Below are 18,344 nucleotides of genomic sequence, written 5' to 3'. Positions count from 1 at the left end.
TCTATTCTCAACAGATTATTTCTCCAAAGAAGAGACACAAATGGCTAAAAAAATATGAAAAGATGCTCAACCACTAATCACTAGAAAAATGCAAATCAAAACCACAATGAGATATAACCTTACAATTATTAGGATGGCTACTATCAAAAAAAAAAAATATCAAGTGTTGGCAAGAGTACAGAGAAATTAGAACTCTGCGCACTGCTGGTAGGAATGTAAAGTGGTACAGACACTGTGGAAAACAGTTTGAGGTTCCTCAAAAAGGTAAAAATAGAATTACCATATGATCCAGCAATCTCACTTCTGGGTATATATCCAGAAGAGTTGAAAGCAGGATCTCAAAGAGATATTTGCAAACCCATATTCATTGATGCATTTTTCATAATAGCCGAGAGGTAGAACCAAATGTCCATAAACAGATGAATGGATAAAGAAAATGTTATCTACATATGACAGAATATTACTCAGCCCTTAAAAAGAAGGAAATCCTGTCACATGCTACAATGTGAATAACCTTTAAGGACACTATGCTGAGTAAAGTAAGCCAGTCGCAAAAGTACAAACACTTTATGATTCTACTTATATTCATATACGCATATATTCTACTTATATGAGATTATCTAGAGTAGTCAAAATCATGGAAACAGAAAGAAGAATGGTGGTTTCCAGGGACTGGGGGGAAAGAAAAATGGGAAGTTGTTCAATGGGTACAGAGTTTCAGATATGCAAGATGAAAAAGTTCTAGAGATCTGTTATACAACAATGATTATAGTTAACACAATTGAACTGCACATTTAAAAACAATGAAGATGGTAAATTGTATAATATATCACATTTTTTATTTTGCGACAGAATCTCACTCTGTCACCCGGCTGGGGTGCAGTGCCACGATCTTGGCTTACTGCAACCTCCACCTCCTGGGTTCAAGAGATTCTCATGCCTCAGCCTCCAGAGTAGCTGGGACTACAGGTGCATGACACCACAGCCAGCTAATTTTTTGTACTTTTAGAAGAGACAGGGTTTTGCCATGTTGGCCAGGTTGGTCTTAAACTCCTGAACTCAAGTGATCCTCCTGCCTCAGCCTCCCAAAGTGCTAGGATTACAGGCGTGAGCCACTGCGCATGGCCATATATTATATGTTTATTATCATAATTTCTTTAAAAAGTATCAAACTCAAATGGATAAATATTATATAAAATACCTAACCAGTACTCTTCAAAAATAAATCTTTAAAGGTCATGAAAAATAAAACATTCAGCAACTGTCAAAGATTGGAGGAGACAGGAGACATGAAGACTAAAACACAATATGGTATTCAAAGACAAAGGACATCAGTGGGAATATTGGTGAAATCCAAATAAAGTCTGTGACTTAGTTAATAGTAAAAAAGCAAATACAGTTAACCCTTGAACAATACTGGTTTGAAATGTATGTTCAAAGTGCACGTGTTCACTTATACACAGATTATTTTCAATAAAATGTACACTGAGTGTGCCTGCCCCTCCTTCCTCTCCTTCCACTTCCTCTCTATCTTCTGCCTCTGCCACCTGAGATAGAAAGACCAAACCCTCCACCTCCTTCTCCTCCTCAACCCACTCAACATGAAGACAACAAAGACCTTTATGATGATTCACTTCCACTTAGTGAATAGTAGCTACATTTTCTCTTCCTTATGATTTTCTTAATAACATTATTTTCTCTAGCTTAGTTTATTGTAAGAATACAGTATAGAATAATATGCAAAATATAGCTTAATCAACTGTTTATGTTATTGGTAAGGCTTCCCAGTCAATAGTAGGTTATTAGTTAAGTTTTGGAGGAATCAAAGTTTACACACAAATCTTTGACTGGGCCAGGGGTCAGTGCTCCTAATCCCCGAGTTGTTCAAGGGTCAACTGTAATTTCTTTTTTAACTTTCTTATTTTTTGGAGATAGGGTCTCACTTTATTGCCCAGGCTGGAGTGCAGTGGCACGAACATGGCTCACTGCAGCCTCGACCTCCCAGGATCAAAAGATCCTCCCACTTCAGTCTCTTAAGTAGCTGGGACTACACGTGTGTACCACCACCCCTGGCTAATATCTGTATTTTTTGCAGAGACAGGGTTTCACCCTGTTGCACAGGCTGATCTTGATCTCCTAAACTGAAGCAATCCACCAACTTCAGCCTCTTAAAGTGCTGGGATTATGGGTGTGAGCCACCATGCCCAGCCCTCAACTGTACCTTAAGGAGCAAAAAAAAAAAAAAATTATTTGAAATTATGTGGTGATACAGCAATACAAACTAGCATTCTGAAAAAGAAACTCATTTAAAATTTTAAAATTAGGCGGGGCATGGTAGCTCAAGCCTGTAATCCCAGCACTTTGGGAGGCAGAGGTGGGCAGATCACTTGAGGTCAGGAGTTTGAGACCAACCTGGTCAGTATGACGAAAGCCGATCTCTACTAAAAATACAAAAATTAGCCAGGCATGGTTGGCGCATGCCTGTAATCGCAGCTATTTGGGAGGCTGAGGCAGGAGAATTGCTTAAACCCAGGAGACGGAGGTTGCAGGGAGTGGAGATCGCACCACTGCACTCCAGCCTGGGCAACACAGCGAGACTTTGTCTTGGGAAAAAAAAAAATTAAAACTTAAAACCCATTAATCTACGAGGTACCTCTAAGGCACACAATCACTGCTGAATACTAGGAAAGAATGAGTAGAAAAACAGATCTGTTATTCTAAAAGATCATTCAGAACATATTAAAAAGAGAAAGTAAATAATTCCCAAATCATAAATTTCTATGAAAGAACAGGCATTCTGGAATGTTGACAAGTAGATAAAAAGATTTAAATTCATTTAAAATGGTATTGGGGAGTTTTGCTTCCCCTCTGCTACAAGAACTGCCCTCCTGCTATAAAGAGCTAGAAAACCAGATGAAATTTATGAAATAACAGTTTTCACACAAAGGACAATATACATCACAGGACTGTGTTCCCTGAGAGAAAAATAACAAATAAACTAAGCTCTGCAACTGCTCCAGCTTACTGCCTACTGATGCTTTCAAAGTCACCATTCCAAGAGGGGAAACCAACAGAACCCAGCAGTCACACCAAGTTGAAGAGACTAAGATGAGAGTTAGGAGGCCAAGGCAGCTAGAATTTATGGGAGAGTATACTAGAAAGGCGGGAGCTGCACAGAGAACGCACTCTGAAGAGCTGCAGAGGGTCCCCTCAAGAACACAGCTAAGTAATGATTTGCGCATGAGTAAATTCAATCGCTACAAGTCCAGGGAAAGGATCACCCAAACAGACTAGGATGAACAATTCTCAGGGCTCACACAGAGATTGGAACAGTTCACATTCCTATGAGCCAGACTGGAGAGATCCTGTAATACAAGGGAATTTGGATAGAGTCCTCAAAAGGGTCAAGTCTTAGTACTAGGGATTAAGTAGCACCAGAGCACAAAATCGTATTAATCCATCATAAGAAGCCTCAAAACAATTAATCTGATACATAATTAACCAAATGCCATACTGAGGTCCAATACTCTTAAAGGAAAACAACAATATTTAGCATTTAACATAAAATCCACAATGTATGGAAACCATTAAAAATTATAAGACATGCAAAAAAGCAGAAAAATACATACCAAAATCAGGATAAAAGTCAGTAAATATAAACATACTCAGTAATGAGAGATGAAGTAGTATAAAAGGACCTTAAAATAAATGTTACAAATCTTTTAAAATTTTTCTTAAAGAAAAATTCTGCAGATTGGACACTGCAAAGAAAAGACCTTGAAGACAGCAATAAAAGTATCCAAATGAAGCACAAGAGAGAAAAAGACTGGAGAAGGAAATAACCAGAGCTTCAGCAGGATACCATCTAGGGAAGAACACGCATTTACAGTCAGGCATCGCTTAATGGTGGAGATACATTCTGAGAAATGGGTCCTTAGGCAATTTCATCATTGTGTGAACATTATAGAGTATATTTACACAAACCTAGATGGTACAGCCTACTACACACCTGGGCTATATGGTATAGCCTATTGCTTCTAGGCTAAACCTGTACAGCATGTTACTGTACTGAACACTGGAGACAAATGTAACACAATGGCAGGTATTGTATATCTAAATGTAGAAAAGGTACAGTGAAAATACAGTATAAAAGTGATATAGGATGCTTACCATGAGTGGAGCTTGCAGGCCTGGAAGGTGCTCTGGGTGAGTCAATGAGTGATGGTGAGTGAATGTGAGGGCCTAGGACATTACTGTACACTACTGTAGACTTTATGAACACTGTACATTCAGGATACACTAAAATTATTTTTTGGTATTTTTCTTCAATAACTTAGCCTTAGCTTACCATTACTTTCTACTTTATAAACTTTAATTTTAACTTATTGACTCTTTTGTAATAACACTTAGCTTAAAATACAAATACACTGTATAGCTGTACAAAAATATTTTTTCTTTATATCCTTATTCCATATGCTTTTTTTATATCTTTAAAATGTGTGCTTTTTTTTAAACTTTTTTGTTAAAAACCAAGACATAAACACATACATTAACCCAGGCCTACACGGAGTCAGATCATCAATATCACTGTCTTCCACCTACATATTTTGTCCCACAGGAAGGTTTCTAGGAGCAATAACACACATGGAGCTGTCATCTCCTTTGATAACAATGCCTCCTTTTGGAACACGTCCTGAAGGAACTGCCTAAGGCTGTTTTACAGTTACTTCTTTTTTTGTAAGTAGAAAGAGTATACTCTAAAGTAACAATAAAAATTACAGTATAGGCTGGGCATGGAGGCTCATGCCTGTAATCCCAGCACAAAGAGGCCAAGGCAAAAAGATCGCTTGAAGCCAGGAGTTCAAGACCAGCCTAGGCAACACAAGAAGTCCCCATTTAACATAAAATCCACAGTGTATATATATTTTTAATTACCCAGGTCGGACGGGGTATGTGTGTAGTCCCAGCTATACTCAGGTGGCTGAGGCAGGAGGATTGCTTGAGCCCAGGAGCTCTAGGCTACAGTAAGCTATGAGCAGGCCACTGTACTCCAGCCTGGGCAACATAGCAAGACTCTGTCTCAAAAAACAGACAAACAAAAATTAATTATAGTAAGTACATAAGCCAGTAACACAGTTGTTTATTATCAATTATTACATACTGTACATAATTGTACATGCTATACTTTTATATGACTGGCAGCACAGGCTTGTTTACACTAGCATCACCGCAAACGTGAGTAATGCCTTGCACTACAATATCACCAGGTGGTAGAAAATTTTCACCTCCATTATAATCTTATGGGACCTCCATCATATATGCAGTCAGTCATTGACCAACATCATTATGCAGCACTTGTCTGTAATAGGCATCCCAGAAAGGGAATAAAGTAGAAGATTATCTTCAAAGTGCTAGAAGAATAACTGTTAACGTAGAATTCTACCCAGTGAAAATATCTTTCAAAATGAAGAAGTCATAAGCACATGAAAAGATGTCAATATTCTTAGCCATCAAGAAAACACCAATTAGCCAGGCCCAGTGGCTCATGCCTGTAATCCCAGCACTTTGGGAGGCCAAGGCAGGCGGATCACCTGAGGTCAGGAGTTTGAGACCAGCCTGGTCAACATGGTGAAACCCTGGCTCTACTAAAAATACAAAAATTACCCGGTGGTGGTGCACGCCTATAATCCCAGTTACTCAGGAGGCTGAGACAGAAGAATCACTTGAACCCGGGAGGTGGAGGCTGCAGTGAGCCAAGACTGTGCCACAGAACTCCAGCCTGGGCAATAGAGTGAGACTCTGTGTCCAAAAAAAAAACAGAAAAAACAATCAAAAACTTCGCAACTTGGCTATACTCAAAAAGATAACAACAAGTGTTGACAAGGATGTGGAATACTGGAACCCACATACACTGCTTGTGCACATATAAAATGCTGCAGCCACTTTGGAAAACAGTTTGGCAGTCCTCAATAGTTAAATATACAGTCACATATGACCCAGAAATTCTACTCCTAAATATATACCTAAGAGAAATAAAATCATGTCGAAATAAAAATTTATGTATCCTAAGGCTGAAGCAGACAGAGTACAAATAACATATTGTACTGAAATATAAAATATGTTGTATAGAACTGAAATGTACTGTGGTGTCAGAAAGTAGAAAGCACTCAAAAAATAAAGAGGACATGTCAAAAGGAATATAAGTGAACATAAAGGCTCCTAATCACCAAAATAACAACAGTAATGGATTATAACCCAAAGAATAAGAATCTATACTGATATAAATAAATTATAATCAAATACATGAATGAATGGAAAACTCTTTTGTACAACAGGGTTTTACACAATAGAATTTCCATTGTTCCTTCTATAAACTATTTCTTCTAAATGTAGAAGACATAAGGGATATTTTTTAATCACGATTTGGCAAACACCACCATAATAACTATTTCAGTAAGAATCAATAATAGATGCCAAAATTAGGGGGCAAAAGCATGAGAAACAATATATGTACATAATTTCAAAGGACCTCCTACAAGATGCTTATTAATTGCTATGGGAAAAATAATAACCCTTTCAGTGAAGAAATCTGTCAGACAGCAACGAGCAATCAAAGTTAACATCACCAAAAATGGACAAATCAACATCATGTGCTTTCTAATACACTGTATTGAAAAGCATATGTCACTTCTATGTTCAAAAGTACATAATTTGAAATTAATCATGAGGAAACACCAGACAAACCCCAAATGAGGGCTATACACAATAACTGGCCAGTACTCTTCAAAAGCGTCAAGGACATCAAATACAAAAAGAGACTGAGAATGTGTTCCAGGTTAAAGGAAACTAAGGAAACATCATACTATAATTATCAAGATTTTAACACTTAGGGGATGCGAGCAGAAGATAAATCGGAATTTTTAAAACTATTTTTGCAACTGTGAGATTTTTTAAGCATGAAATTATTTCAAAAGAAATTTTTTTTCCATATATTGTCCAGGCTAGAGTGTAGTGGCTATTCAGAGATCTCACTACCCATCAGGACAGGAGTTTTCATCTGCTCTGTTTCTGACCTGGACCAGTTCAGGTATATGCAACCTAGAGAATAATTTTCCTCCTGTGAGTTCCTTTGAGCAATCAAGAATGGAGCTTCTAAAAAACAAGTGAGCTAAGAATCAACTAGGAAGACTTCTAGGAACACATAGGCATCACACATTTTGTATTAGGAAAAATAGTGGACTGCAGTGGATTGATGATGGCCACACAGTTTTTGTCACTACTCCCATCAAGAGGTGGAGTCTATTTCCCCTCTCCCCATGTCTCTGGGCTGGTGTCATGACTTGCCTTGACCAAAAGATTTCTGTATAAGTGTGCTATGCCACTGCCACACTTCCATTCTCTCAAGAGCCAGACACCAGGATATAAGGAAGCTTGGTCTAGAGACCATTTAGAAAGAGAACAAGGCCAAGTATACGAGAAGTGCCCCAGACTTCCAGCCAACCCTGCTAAGGTCCCAGATCTGTTAAAATGGCCATCTTGGATCTTCCAGTCTCAACGAGCCACCAGCTGAATGCAGTCACATGAGCCAATAAAAATTGTTACTATTTTAAACGATGAACTTTTGGAATGGTTTGCTACACAACTATAGGTAACTAAACAATGGTGATAATTCTGTTGTGATTCTTTCTCTTTTTTTTAGCATTTTCTACAACTTTTTCCCTCAGCAATAGTAAATGGCTTTTACAGATGCTGTGACTGGTCTGTAGAAAAATGGGAGAAGGCAATTTGCAGGGACACCAAAATGTATTCCCAGAAGATCAGCTAAGCAAGACAGTTACTCTCCTGGGGTAGTTTGTGAGTGTTTGAACAGAGTATACTAGTTGTCCATAATATCCATTTCCCCTTCTTTCAGAGTAATCTTTTTTTTTTTTTAAGACAGAGTCAGGTTGGAGTGCAGTGGTGCAATCTTGGCTTACTGCAACCTCTGCCTCCCAGGTTCAAGCCATTCTCCTGCCTCAACCTCCCGAGTAGCTGGGATTACAGGCGTGTGCCACCACACCCAGCTAATGTTTGTATTTTTAGTAGACATGGGGTTTCACCATGTTGGCCAGCCTGGTCTCAAACTCCTGACCTCAAGTGATCTGCTTGCCTCGGCCTCCCAAAGTGTTGGTATTACAGGCGTGAGCCACCGCGCCCAGGCAAGAATAACAGAATTTTTAACTGTACATGTGGCTGTCAAAGACTACATTTCCTTGCCTTCCTCGCAACTAAATTCTTGTGACTAAATTCTGGACAAAGGGATGTTGGCAGAAGTATGGTATGGCAGTTTACATGAAAAAGGCTGCTAGTCAAGTTTGGCCCCTTGTCCCTTTGGATAACCAGCTGCCTGGAATTCACACCTTAGACCAGCAGCTGCCCACCTTTTTGGCACCAGGGACTGGACCATGAATTGGCTGATGGAAGCCAATTTTTCCACAGACCAAGAGTGTGGGAGATGGTTTCAGGATGAAACTGCCCCATTTCAGATCACCAGGCTTTAGTTCGATTCTCATAAGGAGCGTGCAACCTAGATCCCTTGCATGTGCAGTTCACAACAGGGTCCACGGTCCTCTGAGAATCCAATGCTGCTGCTGACCTGACTGGAGGTGGAGCTAAGGTGGGAATGCTCACTCGCCTGCCGCCCACCTCCTGCCATGCGGCCTGGTTCCTCACATGCCACGGATCGGTACCAGTCCCCAGCATGAGGTTCAGGGACGCTAGCCCTAGACCATGAGAATGACACCATACCCTAGGGATTGCCAAGCTGTGAAGTGAAAGGACCATGGGTTGCTGAGGACTTCATAAAGCAGGTCCACTATACCAATCTGTGACTGCAAAAGGTACATTTTTACATGAAAAAAAACACAAACACAACTGGTTACCTGGGGTTTTCTGATGTTCTTAATTGAATCTAATCCCATCTGATGCAGTACATAGCAACAAGAAGAGCTATCCCTCAAAGAAATAAAGAAGTTTGGAATACCGTATCAAAATGTACCTTCCCCCCAGTATTCTCTACTCCTCACAATGACAATAATACACTGGTCCAACAGGAGCTCATTTATAAAGGGTCACTGGGGTAAGAAAAAGCAGTACAGAACTACAAACCAAATCTCCATATTCTTTCTACGTCATTAAAAGAGGCCATTAAAACATGTCTCCTTGCCCGGCACCGTGGCTCACACCTGTAATTCCAGCAGGCGTGAGCCAACACACCGGGCAAGGAGACATGTTTTTTTGTTTTTTTTTCAGACTGAGTCTTGCTCTGTCGCCCAGGCTAGAGTGCAGTAGTGCAATCTCAGCTCACTGCAACCTCTGCCTCCCGGGCTCAAGCAATTCTCCTGCCTCAGCCTCCTGAGTAGCTGGGATTACAGGCGCATGCCATCACACCCAGCTAATTTTTGTATTTTTAGTAGAGATAGGGTTTCACCATGTTGGTCAGGCTGGTCTCAAACTTCTGACCTTGTGATCCACCTGCCTCAGCCTCCCAAAGTGCTGGGATTACAGGTGTGAACCACTGTGCCCAGCTAGAGACATGTTTTAATGTGAGACATGTTTTTGGAGGCTGAGGCAGGCAGATTGCTTGAGCTCAGGAGTTTGAAACCAGCCTGAGGGCAGCATGGTGAAACCCCATCTACAAAAAATACGAAAATTAACCAGGCACGGTGTTTTTTTGTGCCTGCAGTTCCAGCTATTCAGGAGGCTAAGGCGAGAGGACTGCTTGAGCCGGGGAGGTTGAGGCTGCAGTGAGCCATGATCATGCCACTGCACTCCAGCCTGGACAAGAGAATGAAATCTTGTTCAAAAAACAAAAACTAAAACATGTCTCTTTATCACTAAATCTACACCCAGCCGTCAAAGAGGAAATATGTATCCCATTAACAAATAATTACTAAATATCTACGATGTTCCTAACACCAGTCTAGGCACTAGAAATATACCAATAAGCAAGAACAAGACAATCCGTACCTTCACAGAACTTAAATTGTAATGGAGGGGAATGTCAAATAACTTATTAAATTAGATAATATATATAAAGCATTCAGAATAGTGACTGGCATATAGTAAATGTTCAATAAATATCTGATTCGCTATAAATATTACCTCTAAGTTTCTGGGTCATCAGCCTTATGCAGACTAAAAAGTAAGCCTTCCTATTCACCCAGCTAAAAACCAAGAGATTCTCTAGATGGTTTTGTACTGAATGTCCTTACTTTTGATCAGCAGGCCATCCTTTAGAGAACTGTCTCCCTCCCACAATCTTTATCTTGTAGACCTACACAGAAGCACACAGGTCCAGTCGGATTTCCTTACTCAGGAATTGGAATTACAGGAGAGACAGGAAATGAGAAACACCCAGAAGTCCAGGGATTCATATGGCTGAGCTCCACATGGACCTATTTCTGCCAGCACCACTTGGCTCCTATCCCTCTTGAGGCCTGGCTGTTCAGATCCTAATTCACTCATTCCAATAAACCTCTTTCTCTTGCTGAAAATAGCCAAAATTGTGTTGCTTACAAAGAATCCTACCTGATACAGTTGTGTGAAATAAGATCATTCTACAAAAAGTAGTGTTTACAACCAAATACAATTGCCAAAACTCATTAAACTGTACCTTTAAAATGAGTGAATTTTACTATTTGTGAAGTATACCTCAATGACACTGGGTGGGGAAAGCATTTTATTTAAAAGTGTAAACAGCACACTTATTCTGAATAATAAAATATTTTTAGGTTATTTCCATGTACATTAATTTTATTATGCTTTATGACTAAAAAGCTTATATGGTTATCCCTCCATAGCTGCAGGGAATTGGTTCTAATTCCAGCAGATCAAGTCCCTTATATACAATGGTGTAGTAAAATACCTAATGCAATGTAATTGATAGGTAAATAGTTGTTTACTATATTTTTTATTGTTGTATTGTCATTTTTTATTTAATTAAAAAAAATTTTTTTTGAGACAGAGTCTCACTCTGTCGCCCAGACTGGGGTGCAGTGGCGGGATCTTGGCTCACTGCAACCTCTGCCCCGCCGGGCTCAAGCTATTCTCCTGACCCAGCTTCCCGAGTATCTGGAATTACAGGCTCCTGCCACCATGCCCGGCTAATTTTTTTTTTTTTTTTTTTTTTTTTTTTTAAGTAGAGAGGGGGTTTCACCATGTTGGTCGGGCCGGTTTCAAGCTCCTGACTTCAAGTGATCCAGCCACCTCGGCCTCCCAAAGCGCTGAGATTATAGGCATGAACCACCATGCCCAGCCAATTTTTTAAAAAATATTTTGATTTGAGATTTGTTGAATCCAAGGATGTGAAACCACAGATACAGAGGGTTGCCTATATGAACAGAAAACACTTAATATGGCCCATTTTAATACAGTCCCATTTAAAATCAAGTTGTAGTAACTGCAACAATTCTAGAATGAGAAGTATGTCAATATCTAAAAACTGTATCTTCCTTACTAGTGCAATAAAGCTCACAACATACATAATGATCATACCTTGCTTTCACGTTTATTGATAGCACCCTACAGTACTTTGATTAATTATTTGTTTTGCTTACATTTCGACTCTCTACTTAGTCTTACTCTGCAAGCAGACTGTATCACAGCGGGAAACCCCTTCAAAATGAAAACCTCTTCAAGCTCCACGAAAGACTGAAATCAGGACAGTCACACTTGCTCATGTTTTACATGACATGAATTTAAGACATGCCTCACTTGGTCACACCATGCTCTATTCATTGAGGAATCCCTATGACAGGGGCTCCTCGGAATACCTAAGAACGTGATTGTCCTACTTGCCACAAATCTAAAAGGCCACCCTTGATCTCACAAATCCACACTGAATATGTTACCTATTAGTACACCCTAATCACTTTTGAGATGTTTTATATTTTAAGGTTAGCGAAAGATTAAATAATGAAAAAGGAAGACTTGGGCCGGGCGCAGTGGCTCACGCCTGTAATCCCAGCACTTTGGGAAGCCAATGCAGGCAGATCACTTGAGGCCAGGAGTTCAAGATCAGCCTGGCCAACATGGTGAAACCCCGTCTCTACTAAAATTACAAAAATTAGCCGGGCGTGGTGGCACGTGCCTGTAATCCCAGCTACCCGGGAGGCCAAGGCAGGACAATTGCTGGAACCAGGGAGGCAGAGGCTGCAGTGAGCCGAGACCATGCCACTGCACTCCAACCTGGGCAACAGAGCAAGACTCCGTCTCAAAAAAAAAAAAAAAAAAAGACTTTAAACACTTAAGTTGCATGTGTATAGATTTATGATAAACCCCATATATATTTACTATCACTTTCTTATTTGCAAATACTCAATTCACTGTAATTTTGAAAACATTACAGCCAGGCTCAGTGGCTCGTGCCTGTAATCCCAGCACTCTGGGAGGCTGAGGCTGGTGGATCATCTGAGGTTGGGTGTTCGAGACCAGACTGGCCAACATGGTGAAACCCTGTTTCTACTAAAAATACAAACATTAGCTGGGTGTGGCGGTGCGTGCCTGTAATCCCAGCTACTCAGGAAGCTGAGACAGGAGAATCACTTGAACCCGGGAGGCAGAGGTTGCAGTGAGTCAAGATCATGCCACTGGATTCCAGCCTGGGTGACAGATTGAGACTCTGTCTCAAAAAAAAAAAAAAAAGAAAAAGAAAAGAAAACATTACAAAAACTCAAATTTCTGCTCTCAGAACTTTCAGATTTAGACACTTTATAACAGCAACCCTTTTACCTACCAAGTTCCACTATGAAATCTAAAACTGTCACCCCCTTCTCCATCAAGCTTTTAGTGGAGCTTTCAAATCGATTTCCTAAAGCATCCTACTGCACAGCCTCCGGTAGCCAGCCTAGGTAGGTACCACACATAGCCAACCAGCACTGAAATCAATAAAATACATCTAAACTAAAGCCTAATTTTGCAACATTAATAGTCCAGCTTCCTGGCCTCTTTTCTTCAACTTAAATTTTAATTACCTCACGGTTCCCATTTCTACAATAGGACCCAAAATATTTACAAAATGAAAATCAGAAAAGCCCCAACATTCACCTACCCAACATTTGGCAATCCAACAATACCAATTTTCAGTGAGGTTCCAAATCTTCCAATGATTGGGGGTGGTTTAATTCCGTCACCTCCCTTTTTAGGGGGCATCTGAAATACCAAAGCAAACATATGAACAAAACTTTTTACTATCCACATGCACCCAAAACACATTTCATCACATAAAACACATTATTGAATTAAGATTAAGAACAAAACATACTGTATATAGCGATCCAAAACTAACACAGAGCTAAATCCTTTTTTTAGCAAAAATTTTTAAAAAGTTCCGTAAACCTATCTGTTGTCAAAAAAGTCGCTATTGACAAGTCCCAGAAAGACTGATCTAAAATCAGTATTTGTTGGGCCAGGCACGGTGGCTCGGCCTGTAATCCCAGCACTTTGGGAGACCGAGGTGGACAGATTGCTTGAGACCGGCAGTCGAGACCAGCCTGGCCAACACGGAGAAACCTCGTCTCTACTAAAAAAAAATACAAAAAATTAGCCGGCTGTGGGGGCGCGTGGCTGTAATTCCAGCTACTCGGGAGGCTGAAGCTAGAGAACTGCTTGAACCCGAGAGGCGGAGGTTGCACTGCGCGGAGATCACGCCCCTGGGCTCTGCATGAGCGACAAAGCGAGGCTCTGTCTCAAATAAATAGATAAATAAAATCTTTGTGGCACCAGGAATCAAAGATAAACTAAGAGTTTAGCTACCAATCTTCCATCCAGACTGCTCACAAAACACTTTATTTCTTAACCTGATATATGGTTATACGAATGAAAGCATTTGGAAGCACGTACATAGATGAGAGTCAAAGAAAATTCCATTCTGGAACCACCAGCAACCAAGTCACTCTTCACACAAAACCATTCCTCTATAATCTGGAATCTTATTTCTCCCATTCGCCCACAATCCCCATTTTCACATAGATGAACACCCACCAGATACTGGGGTCCTTCCACCAAGTCCCTGCCACCTTTGGCACTGAAGGTACGGCTCATCAGTCCTCATAAGCAACCTCCATAATCTACACTATGGTTACTATTTCTAATCGTAAATTAATGGACGGAACTTTTTATTTACAAGTAGAAACTTTCTCTGTCCCTTACTAGTTCTGTCTCCATATCATGCGTGCAGAATTAGTCCCACTCTTGTACTGCAAAGTGAAATCACAAGGACCGCTAAGCTCACGTCTCAGAAGCTGGGAACTAAAACTGTCCCAGTATTCTGGCTGAGAGTTGTATCTCCTAGGACCACGCTGGGGCCATGCCCTTGTAGTAGTATTCCAGCCTCTGATCCCTGACCCCGAGGACCAGGAATTTCCCTTCTCAGCGTCCTGACACCTGTTCCTGGCCAACCCCCAGGCCTCCAAAGAACAGACACATGAACAGCGCCTGTCGGGTCCTCTGGCCTACGGAGGGGTGGCCGGCAGCCCACCCAAAGTGGGCCCCACCCCCATCCTCCTCTCCGGACAGGGCCACCGGGCGTCCCGGCCTCGGGAGAAGGCTTTCCCCACGGTTTTCCCGCGTGAGGTTAGGCCGATCTCCCGACTCGCGGCCTAGTCCGACAGCGCCTCATTCATCCACACACCCCCACGCCACTCGCTGCCCTGGCCCCATCTTGGCCACTGGGCCCGGGCCCCGCGCCAGCCTCAGGGCAATGAGCCCGGGCACCGAAGACCTGGCGGAGATCGCGCCCCCGGGCTCCCTGAGGGCCTCACCGTGCTCGGCCTGGGCAATGACACGGGGTCCCAGCGGCAGCTAGAGAAAGGTCCTGCCGGCAGCCGGAGGCGGGGAGGAAGGAGGAGAGAACGCAGGTCCGGCCCATCCGCCCAGCGGCACGCACGACGGCGGCGGCAGCGGCGGAACGGGCGGGCCGGGCGCCGAACGGCACCTGCGCGCAGGCCATGGGCCCCGCCCCTCCCCGCTTTGCCCGCGCGCCCCGCCCATTGGCCCGACAGGCCGGGGAGGCGGGAGCAGGGCGGGAGGAACCCAGGGTGGGAGGAGCCTCGCGACTGACGCGAGGGCTGGAGAGGGGCAAGGCGCTGGCCAGTCTATTCCCGGGAGTTCCAGTCTTCCGCTTTAGCACGTGGGCTTCTCGGTTCTAGGTCTCCGCTTCCGCCCGGCTGCGCGGCCTGGGTTACCTGCTCACGTTCACTCGCGGGCCTGCAGCCCCGCGCTTCCCCAGCTGGACTGCGAAGCGCCTTGGGCCCTGACTTCCCTCCGGGAGATCCGGGGCGCCTGAAGTCAGGCAAACAGCCACACCAGCCCCGGGGACCGCGTGGCCGCTAGCCCATCTCCCTTTTCCTGTAACTTTATTCGCTCAGTCCGTGCGGAGATAAGCTGTTAACTAAACGTTCTTAAAGGAAAAGGGGCTAAGGGAAACTTTAGTCTAAGGATTTCTTCCTCGCCTTATAGTTAAAGCGTCGCGCACAGGTACTGGATCACAGAATGCGTTTAATTGAGCCAATTTCCTCCCTTTTCCTCTTGGTGGTTGAGAGCAGGGGCCTTTGAAATTGGGGGATTTCCAGTTTGGATTCCGCCACTCATTGTGTGACCCTAGACAAATTAACTTCGCTGTACTTCAGTTTCGTTCTGGATAAAATGAGGCTATTGAGACCACCTTATGAGGTTATTCGTGTGAGGATAAAATGAGACAATGCGTGTTGAGCTCGTAACAACAGAACCCAGCACATACAGAAAAGGCTTGTGAATAGTCTCTGTTGTTAATATTAGGATTTCATCACATCTCACCCACACCATGTCAACACCATGAGCGCCACTGGAAAAGGAATTCTTTCATTTAGGTCCTGGCCTTCAGATGCCATTCAGGTATTTGTTGTAATGAATATGATACCTGTCCAAAAATTGTGACATTAGAAGCTCCTTTTAAAGGGGTTAGTTGCTATTAATATTAAAGGATGTAAACTGGTTGCTATCCTCATGTTACAAGTGAGGGAACAATATCAGAAAGGTTGATTAATTTGGATGAAGTCACACAGCTAGCACATGGCAGCAGCATATTTCAAACCCCAGTCTAACTGAAAATCTGGCTGTGATCCCAGCACTTTGGGAGGCCAAGATAGGAGGACCAATTGAGCCTAGGAGTTGGAGAACAACCTGGACAACGTGGTGAGACCCCATCTCTACCAATAAAAACAAAAAAAAATTAGCTGGGAATGGTGGCACATACCTGTAGTCCCAGCTTCTGAGGAGGCTGAGGTGAGAGGACGGCTTGAGCCTCAGAGCTCAAGGCTGCAGTGAGCTATGATCACCTGTATCAGATGTTTTTCTCTCTCTACATTAAGGTGAGAGGTGAGAGCGTAATGAGCCTGAGAACTCTCCAGCCCAAGCAACAAAGCAAGACTCCATCTCATTAAAAAAAAAAAAAAAAAAAAAAAAAGCTCAAGAATCCCAGAGAGCCCTCTCTGCCCAGCAACCAGCCACTCCAATACTGATTGAAGATGTTCCCCAGTCATGGAGTACTAGAATCATCTTCAACGTATCACTGTCTTCTGGCCAAATCTAGCTACTTCTTCAATATCAGTATCTCTCAGATCTATCCATTTCCTTAAATTTACACTATCAAGTTCTTAATCACTTGTTTCTCTATAACTACATCTTTCTTACCTGCACTTTTAACCACCTTTAAAGTGCCTTGCCAAAACAGGTTACACAAATCTCAGGCAGAATTCAGGAGTGGCCAGCTGCTGCTGCCAACGCTTGCCTGATAATACGACTCCATTTCCAACTCATCGTCACTGGGGGTAAATTTGTATTCACGAGGAAGATCTGATTGGCCCAGTTCCCATGAAGTCCCAGGTCCCATCAGCCATGGCTAGGTGGATACGGGTCACATAGTCAAAACAGCTGTATGAGTGACCTCGCCCTACCTACCAACGAAACACATAGTTCTCAGAAAAGATCCTAGTGGGTATCTACTATTCTACAATGCTAAAGGAAGACTCAGTGAAACAAACAGGATATTATAGTTAACACTGGCCAGGCATGGTGGCTCACGCCTGTAATCCCAGCACTTTGAGAGGCTAAGGTGGGCGGATCACCTGAGGTCAGGAGTTCGAGACCAGCCTGACCAACATGGAGAAACCCCGTCTCTACTAAAAATACAAAATTAGCCAGGCGTGGTGGCGGATACCACCTTCCCAGCTACTCGGGAAGGCTGAGACAGGAGAATCGCTTGAACCTACGAGGCAGAGGTTGCGGTGAACTGAGATTGCGCCATTGCACTCCAGCCTGGGCAACAAGAACAAAACTCTGTCTCAAGAAAAACAAAAAACAAACAAACAAAAATGGTTAACACTAATGCCAAGCCTTAAAAAAGGGCCTTGAAACAGAGGAAAGTATGTTCTTGAGCCTTTGCATGAAGGGAAGTCTATTTAGTACCCATTGGGCTCAATGATTAAGTTAAACCTAGAGGAAAGAATTAGATGTAGTCTAGAATGAAAATTGAGCAAAAGATTTCGGTCAGAGGGGGAATGAGAATAGACCATCAGGTCAGGTCAATAGAAGGTTGCTACTATGGAAAGATCAATGGAATGAAAAAAAGTAGACAGAGCCTATGTTTTCACTCTTTGCTATCATTAGCCTCTCTGGATTTTTCTTTCCTTCCCAGGCCAGCCAATGACCAGGGATCAAGTGAGTTGACCTAAGGTCACAAAGGAACTAGAGAATGGTTTGGGGTCAGTAATTTATCCCCAAATACAGAGTAGCTCCGCTGGAAATTCAAAGGTTTATTGATCCTGTACAGAAAGCTAAGCAACAGGAGGCAGAAAGAGTACACAAAGAGAGAAGATGAGAAGGAAAAGAGGAAAATAGCAGCAACATGTTCACCATGTGCTAGCAAGGCCTGACTATACCTGTTGGCCAGCCCTGTCCACATCTGTGAGGGGCATAACAGAAAACAGAATAAGAGTAATAACTACACTAAAAGGGAAGTTGAGTCCTGATAATAACTTTAGGAGAGGAAGGGGACAAGTTGCACAAAAATAATTACCCTATATAGGTAGTTAACTTAAATTGCATTTTTATCTATTACCTGTTTCAGATGTTTTTCTCGGTCTACACTAATCTTACTATCATATCCAGAATTCAGACAAAGGACTGGGATAGTCCCATATGCTTAGAATATCCTACTCTGAACATTTTTGTTATTGTCATTTATATAAAATTATGTTCTTGAACACCTACTCCATCCCAGGCATTGCTGTAGGCCTTAGAGTAGTGAAGAATAAGATAAATATGAT

General features: G+C 42.4%; 1 protein-coding gene across 3 annotated transcripts in view; it reads right to left on the bottom strand.

Annotated features, from left to right (window-relative positions):
• The window catches only part of OLA1 (Obg like ATPase 1), a 184,604-nt gene extending 169,623 nt beyond the window's left edge, over positions 1–14,981 (bottom strand). Inside the window, exons 1-2 of one of the 3 annotated variants that reach the window (XM_010358467.2) lie at positions 14,802–14,981; positions 13,091–13,191 (exon numbers count right to left, since the gene is read on the bottom strand). In XM_010358467.2, the coding sequence (XP_010356769.1) occupies positions 13,091–13,191 (101 nt within the window). In that variant the 5' untranslated portion in view covers positions 14,802–14,981. The remainder of the gene's footprint in view (positions 1–13,090; positions 13,192–14,801) is intronic. The other 2 variants (XM_030916648.1, XM_010358466.2) reach the window with 2 other exon arrangements.
• Between the last annotated feature and the right edge of the window lie 3,363 nt (positions 14,982–18,344).

Source organism: Rhinopithecus roxellana, chromosome 14, assembly GCF_007565055.1.
Source record: "Rhinopithecus roxellana isolate Shanxi Qingling chromosome 14, ASM756505v1, whole genome shotgun sequence".
NCBI classification, from domain to species: domain Eukaryota; kingdom Metazoa; phylum Chordata; class Mammalia; order Primates; family Cercopithecidae; genus Rhinopithecus; species Rhinopithecus roxellana.
The sequence above is the reverse complement of the archived record's forward strand: the minus strand, read 5'-3'. Positions and strand labels throughout refer to the sequence as shown.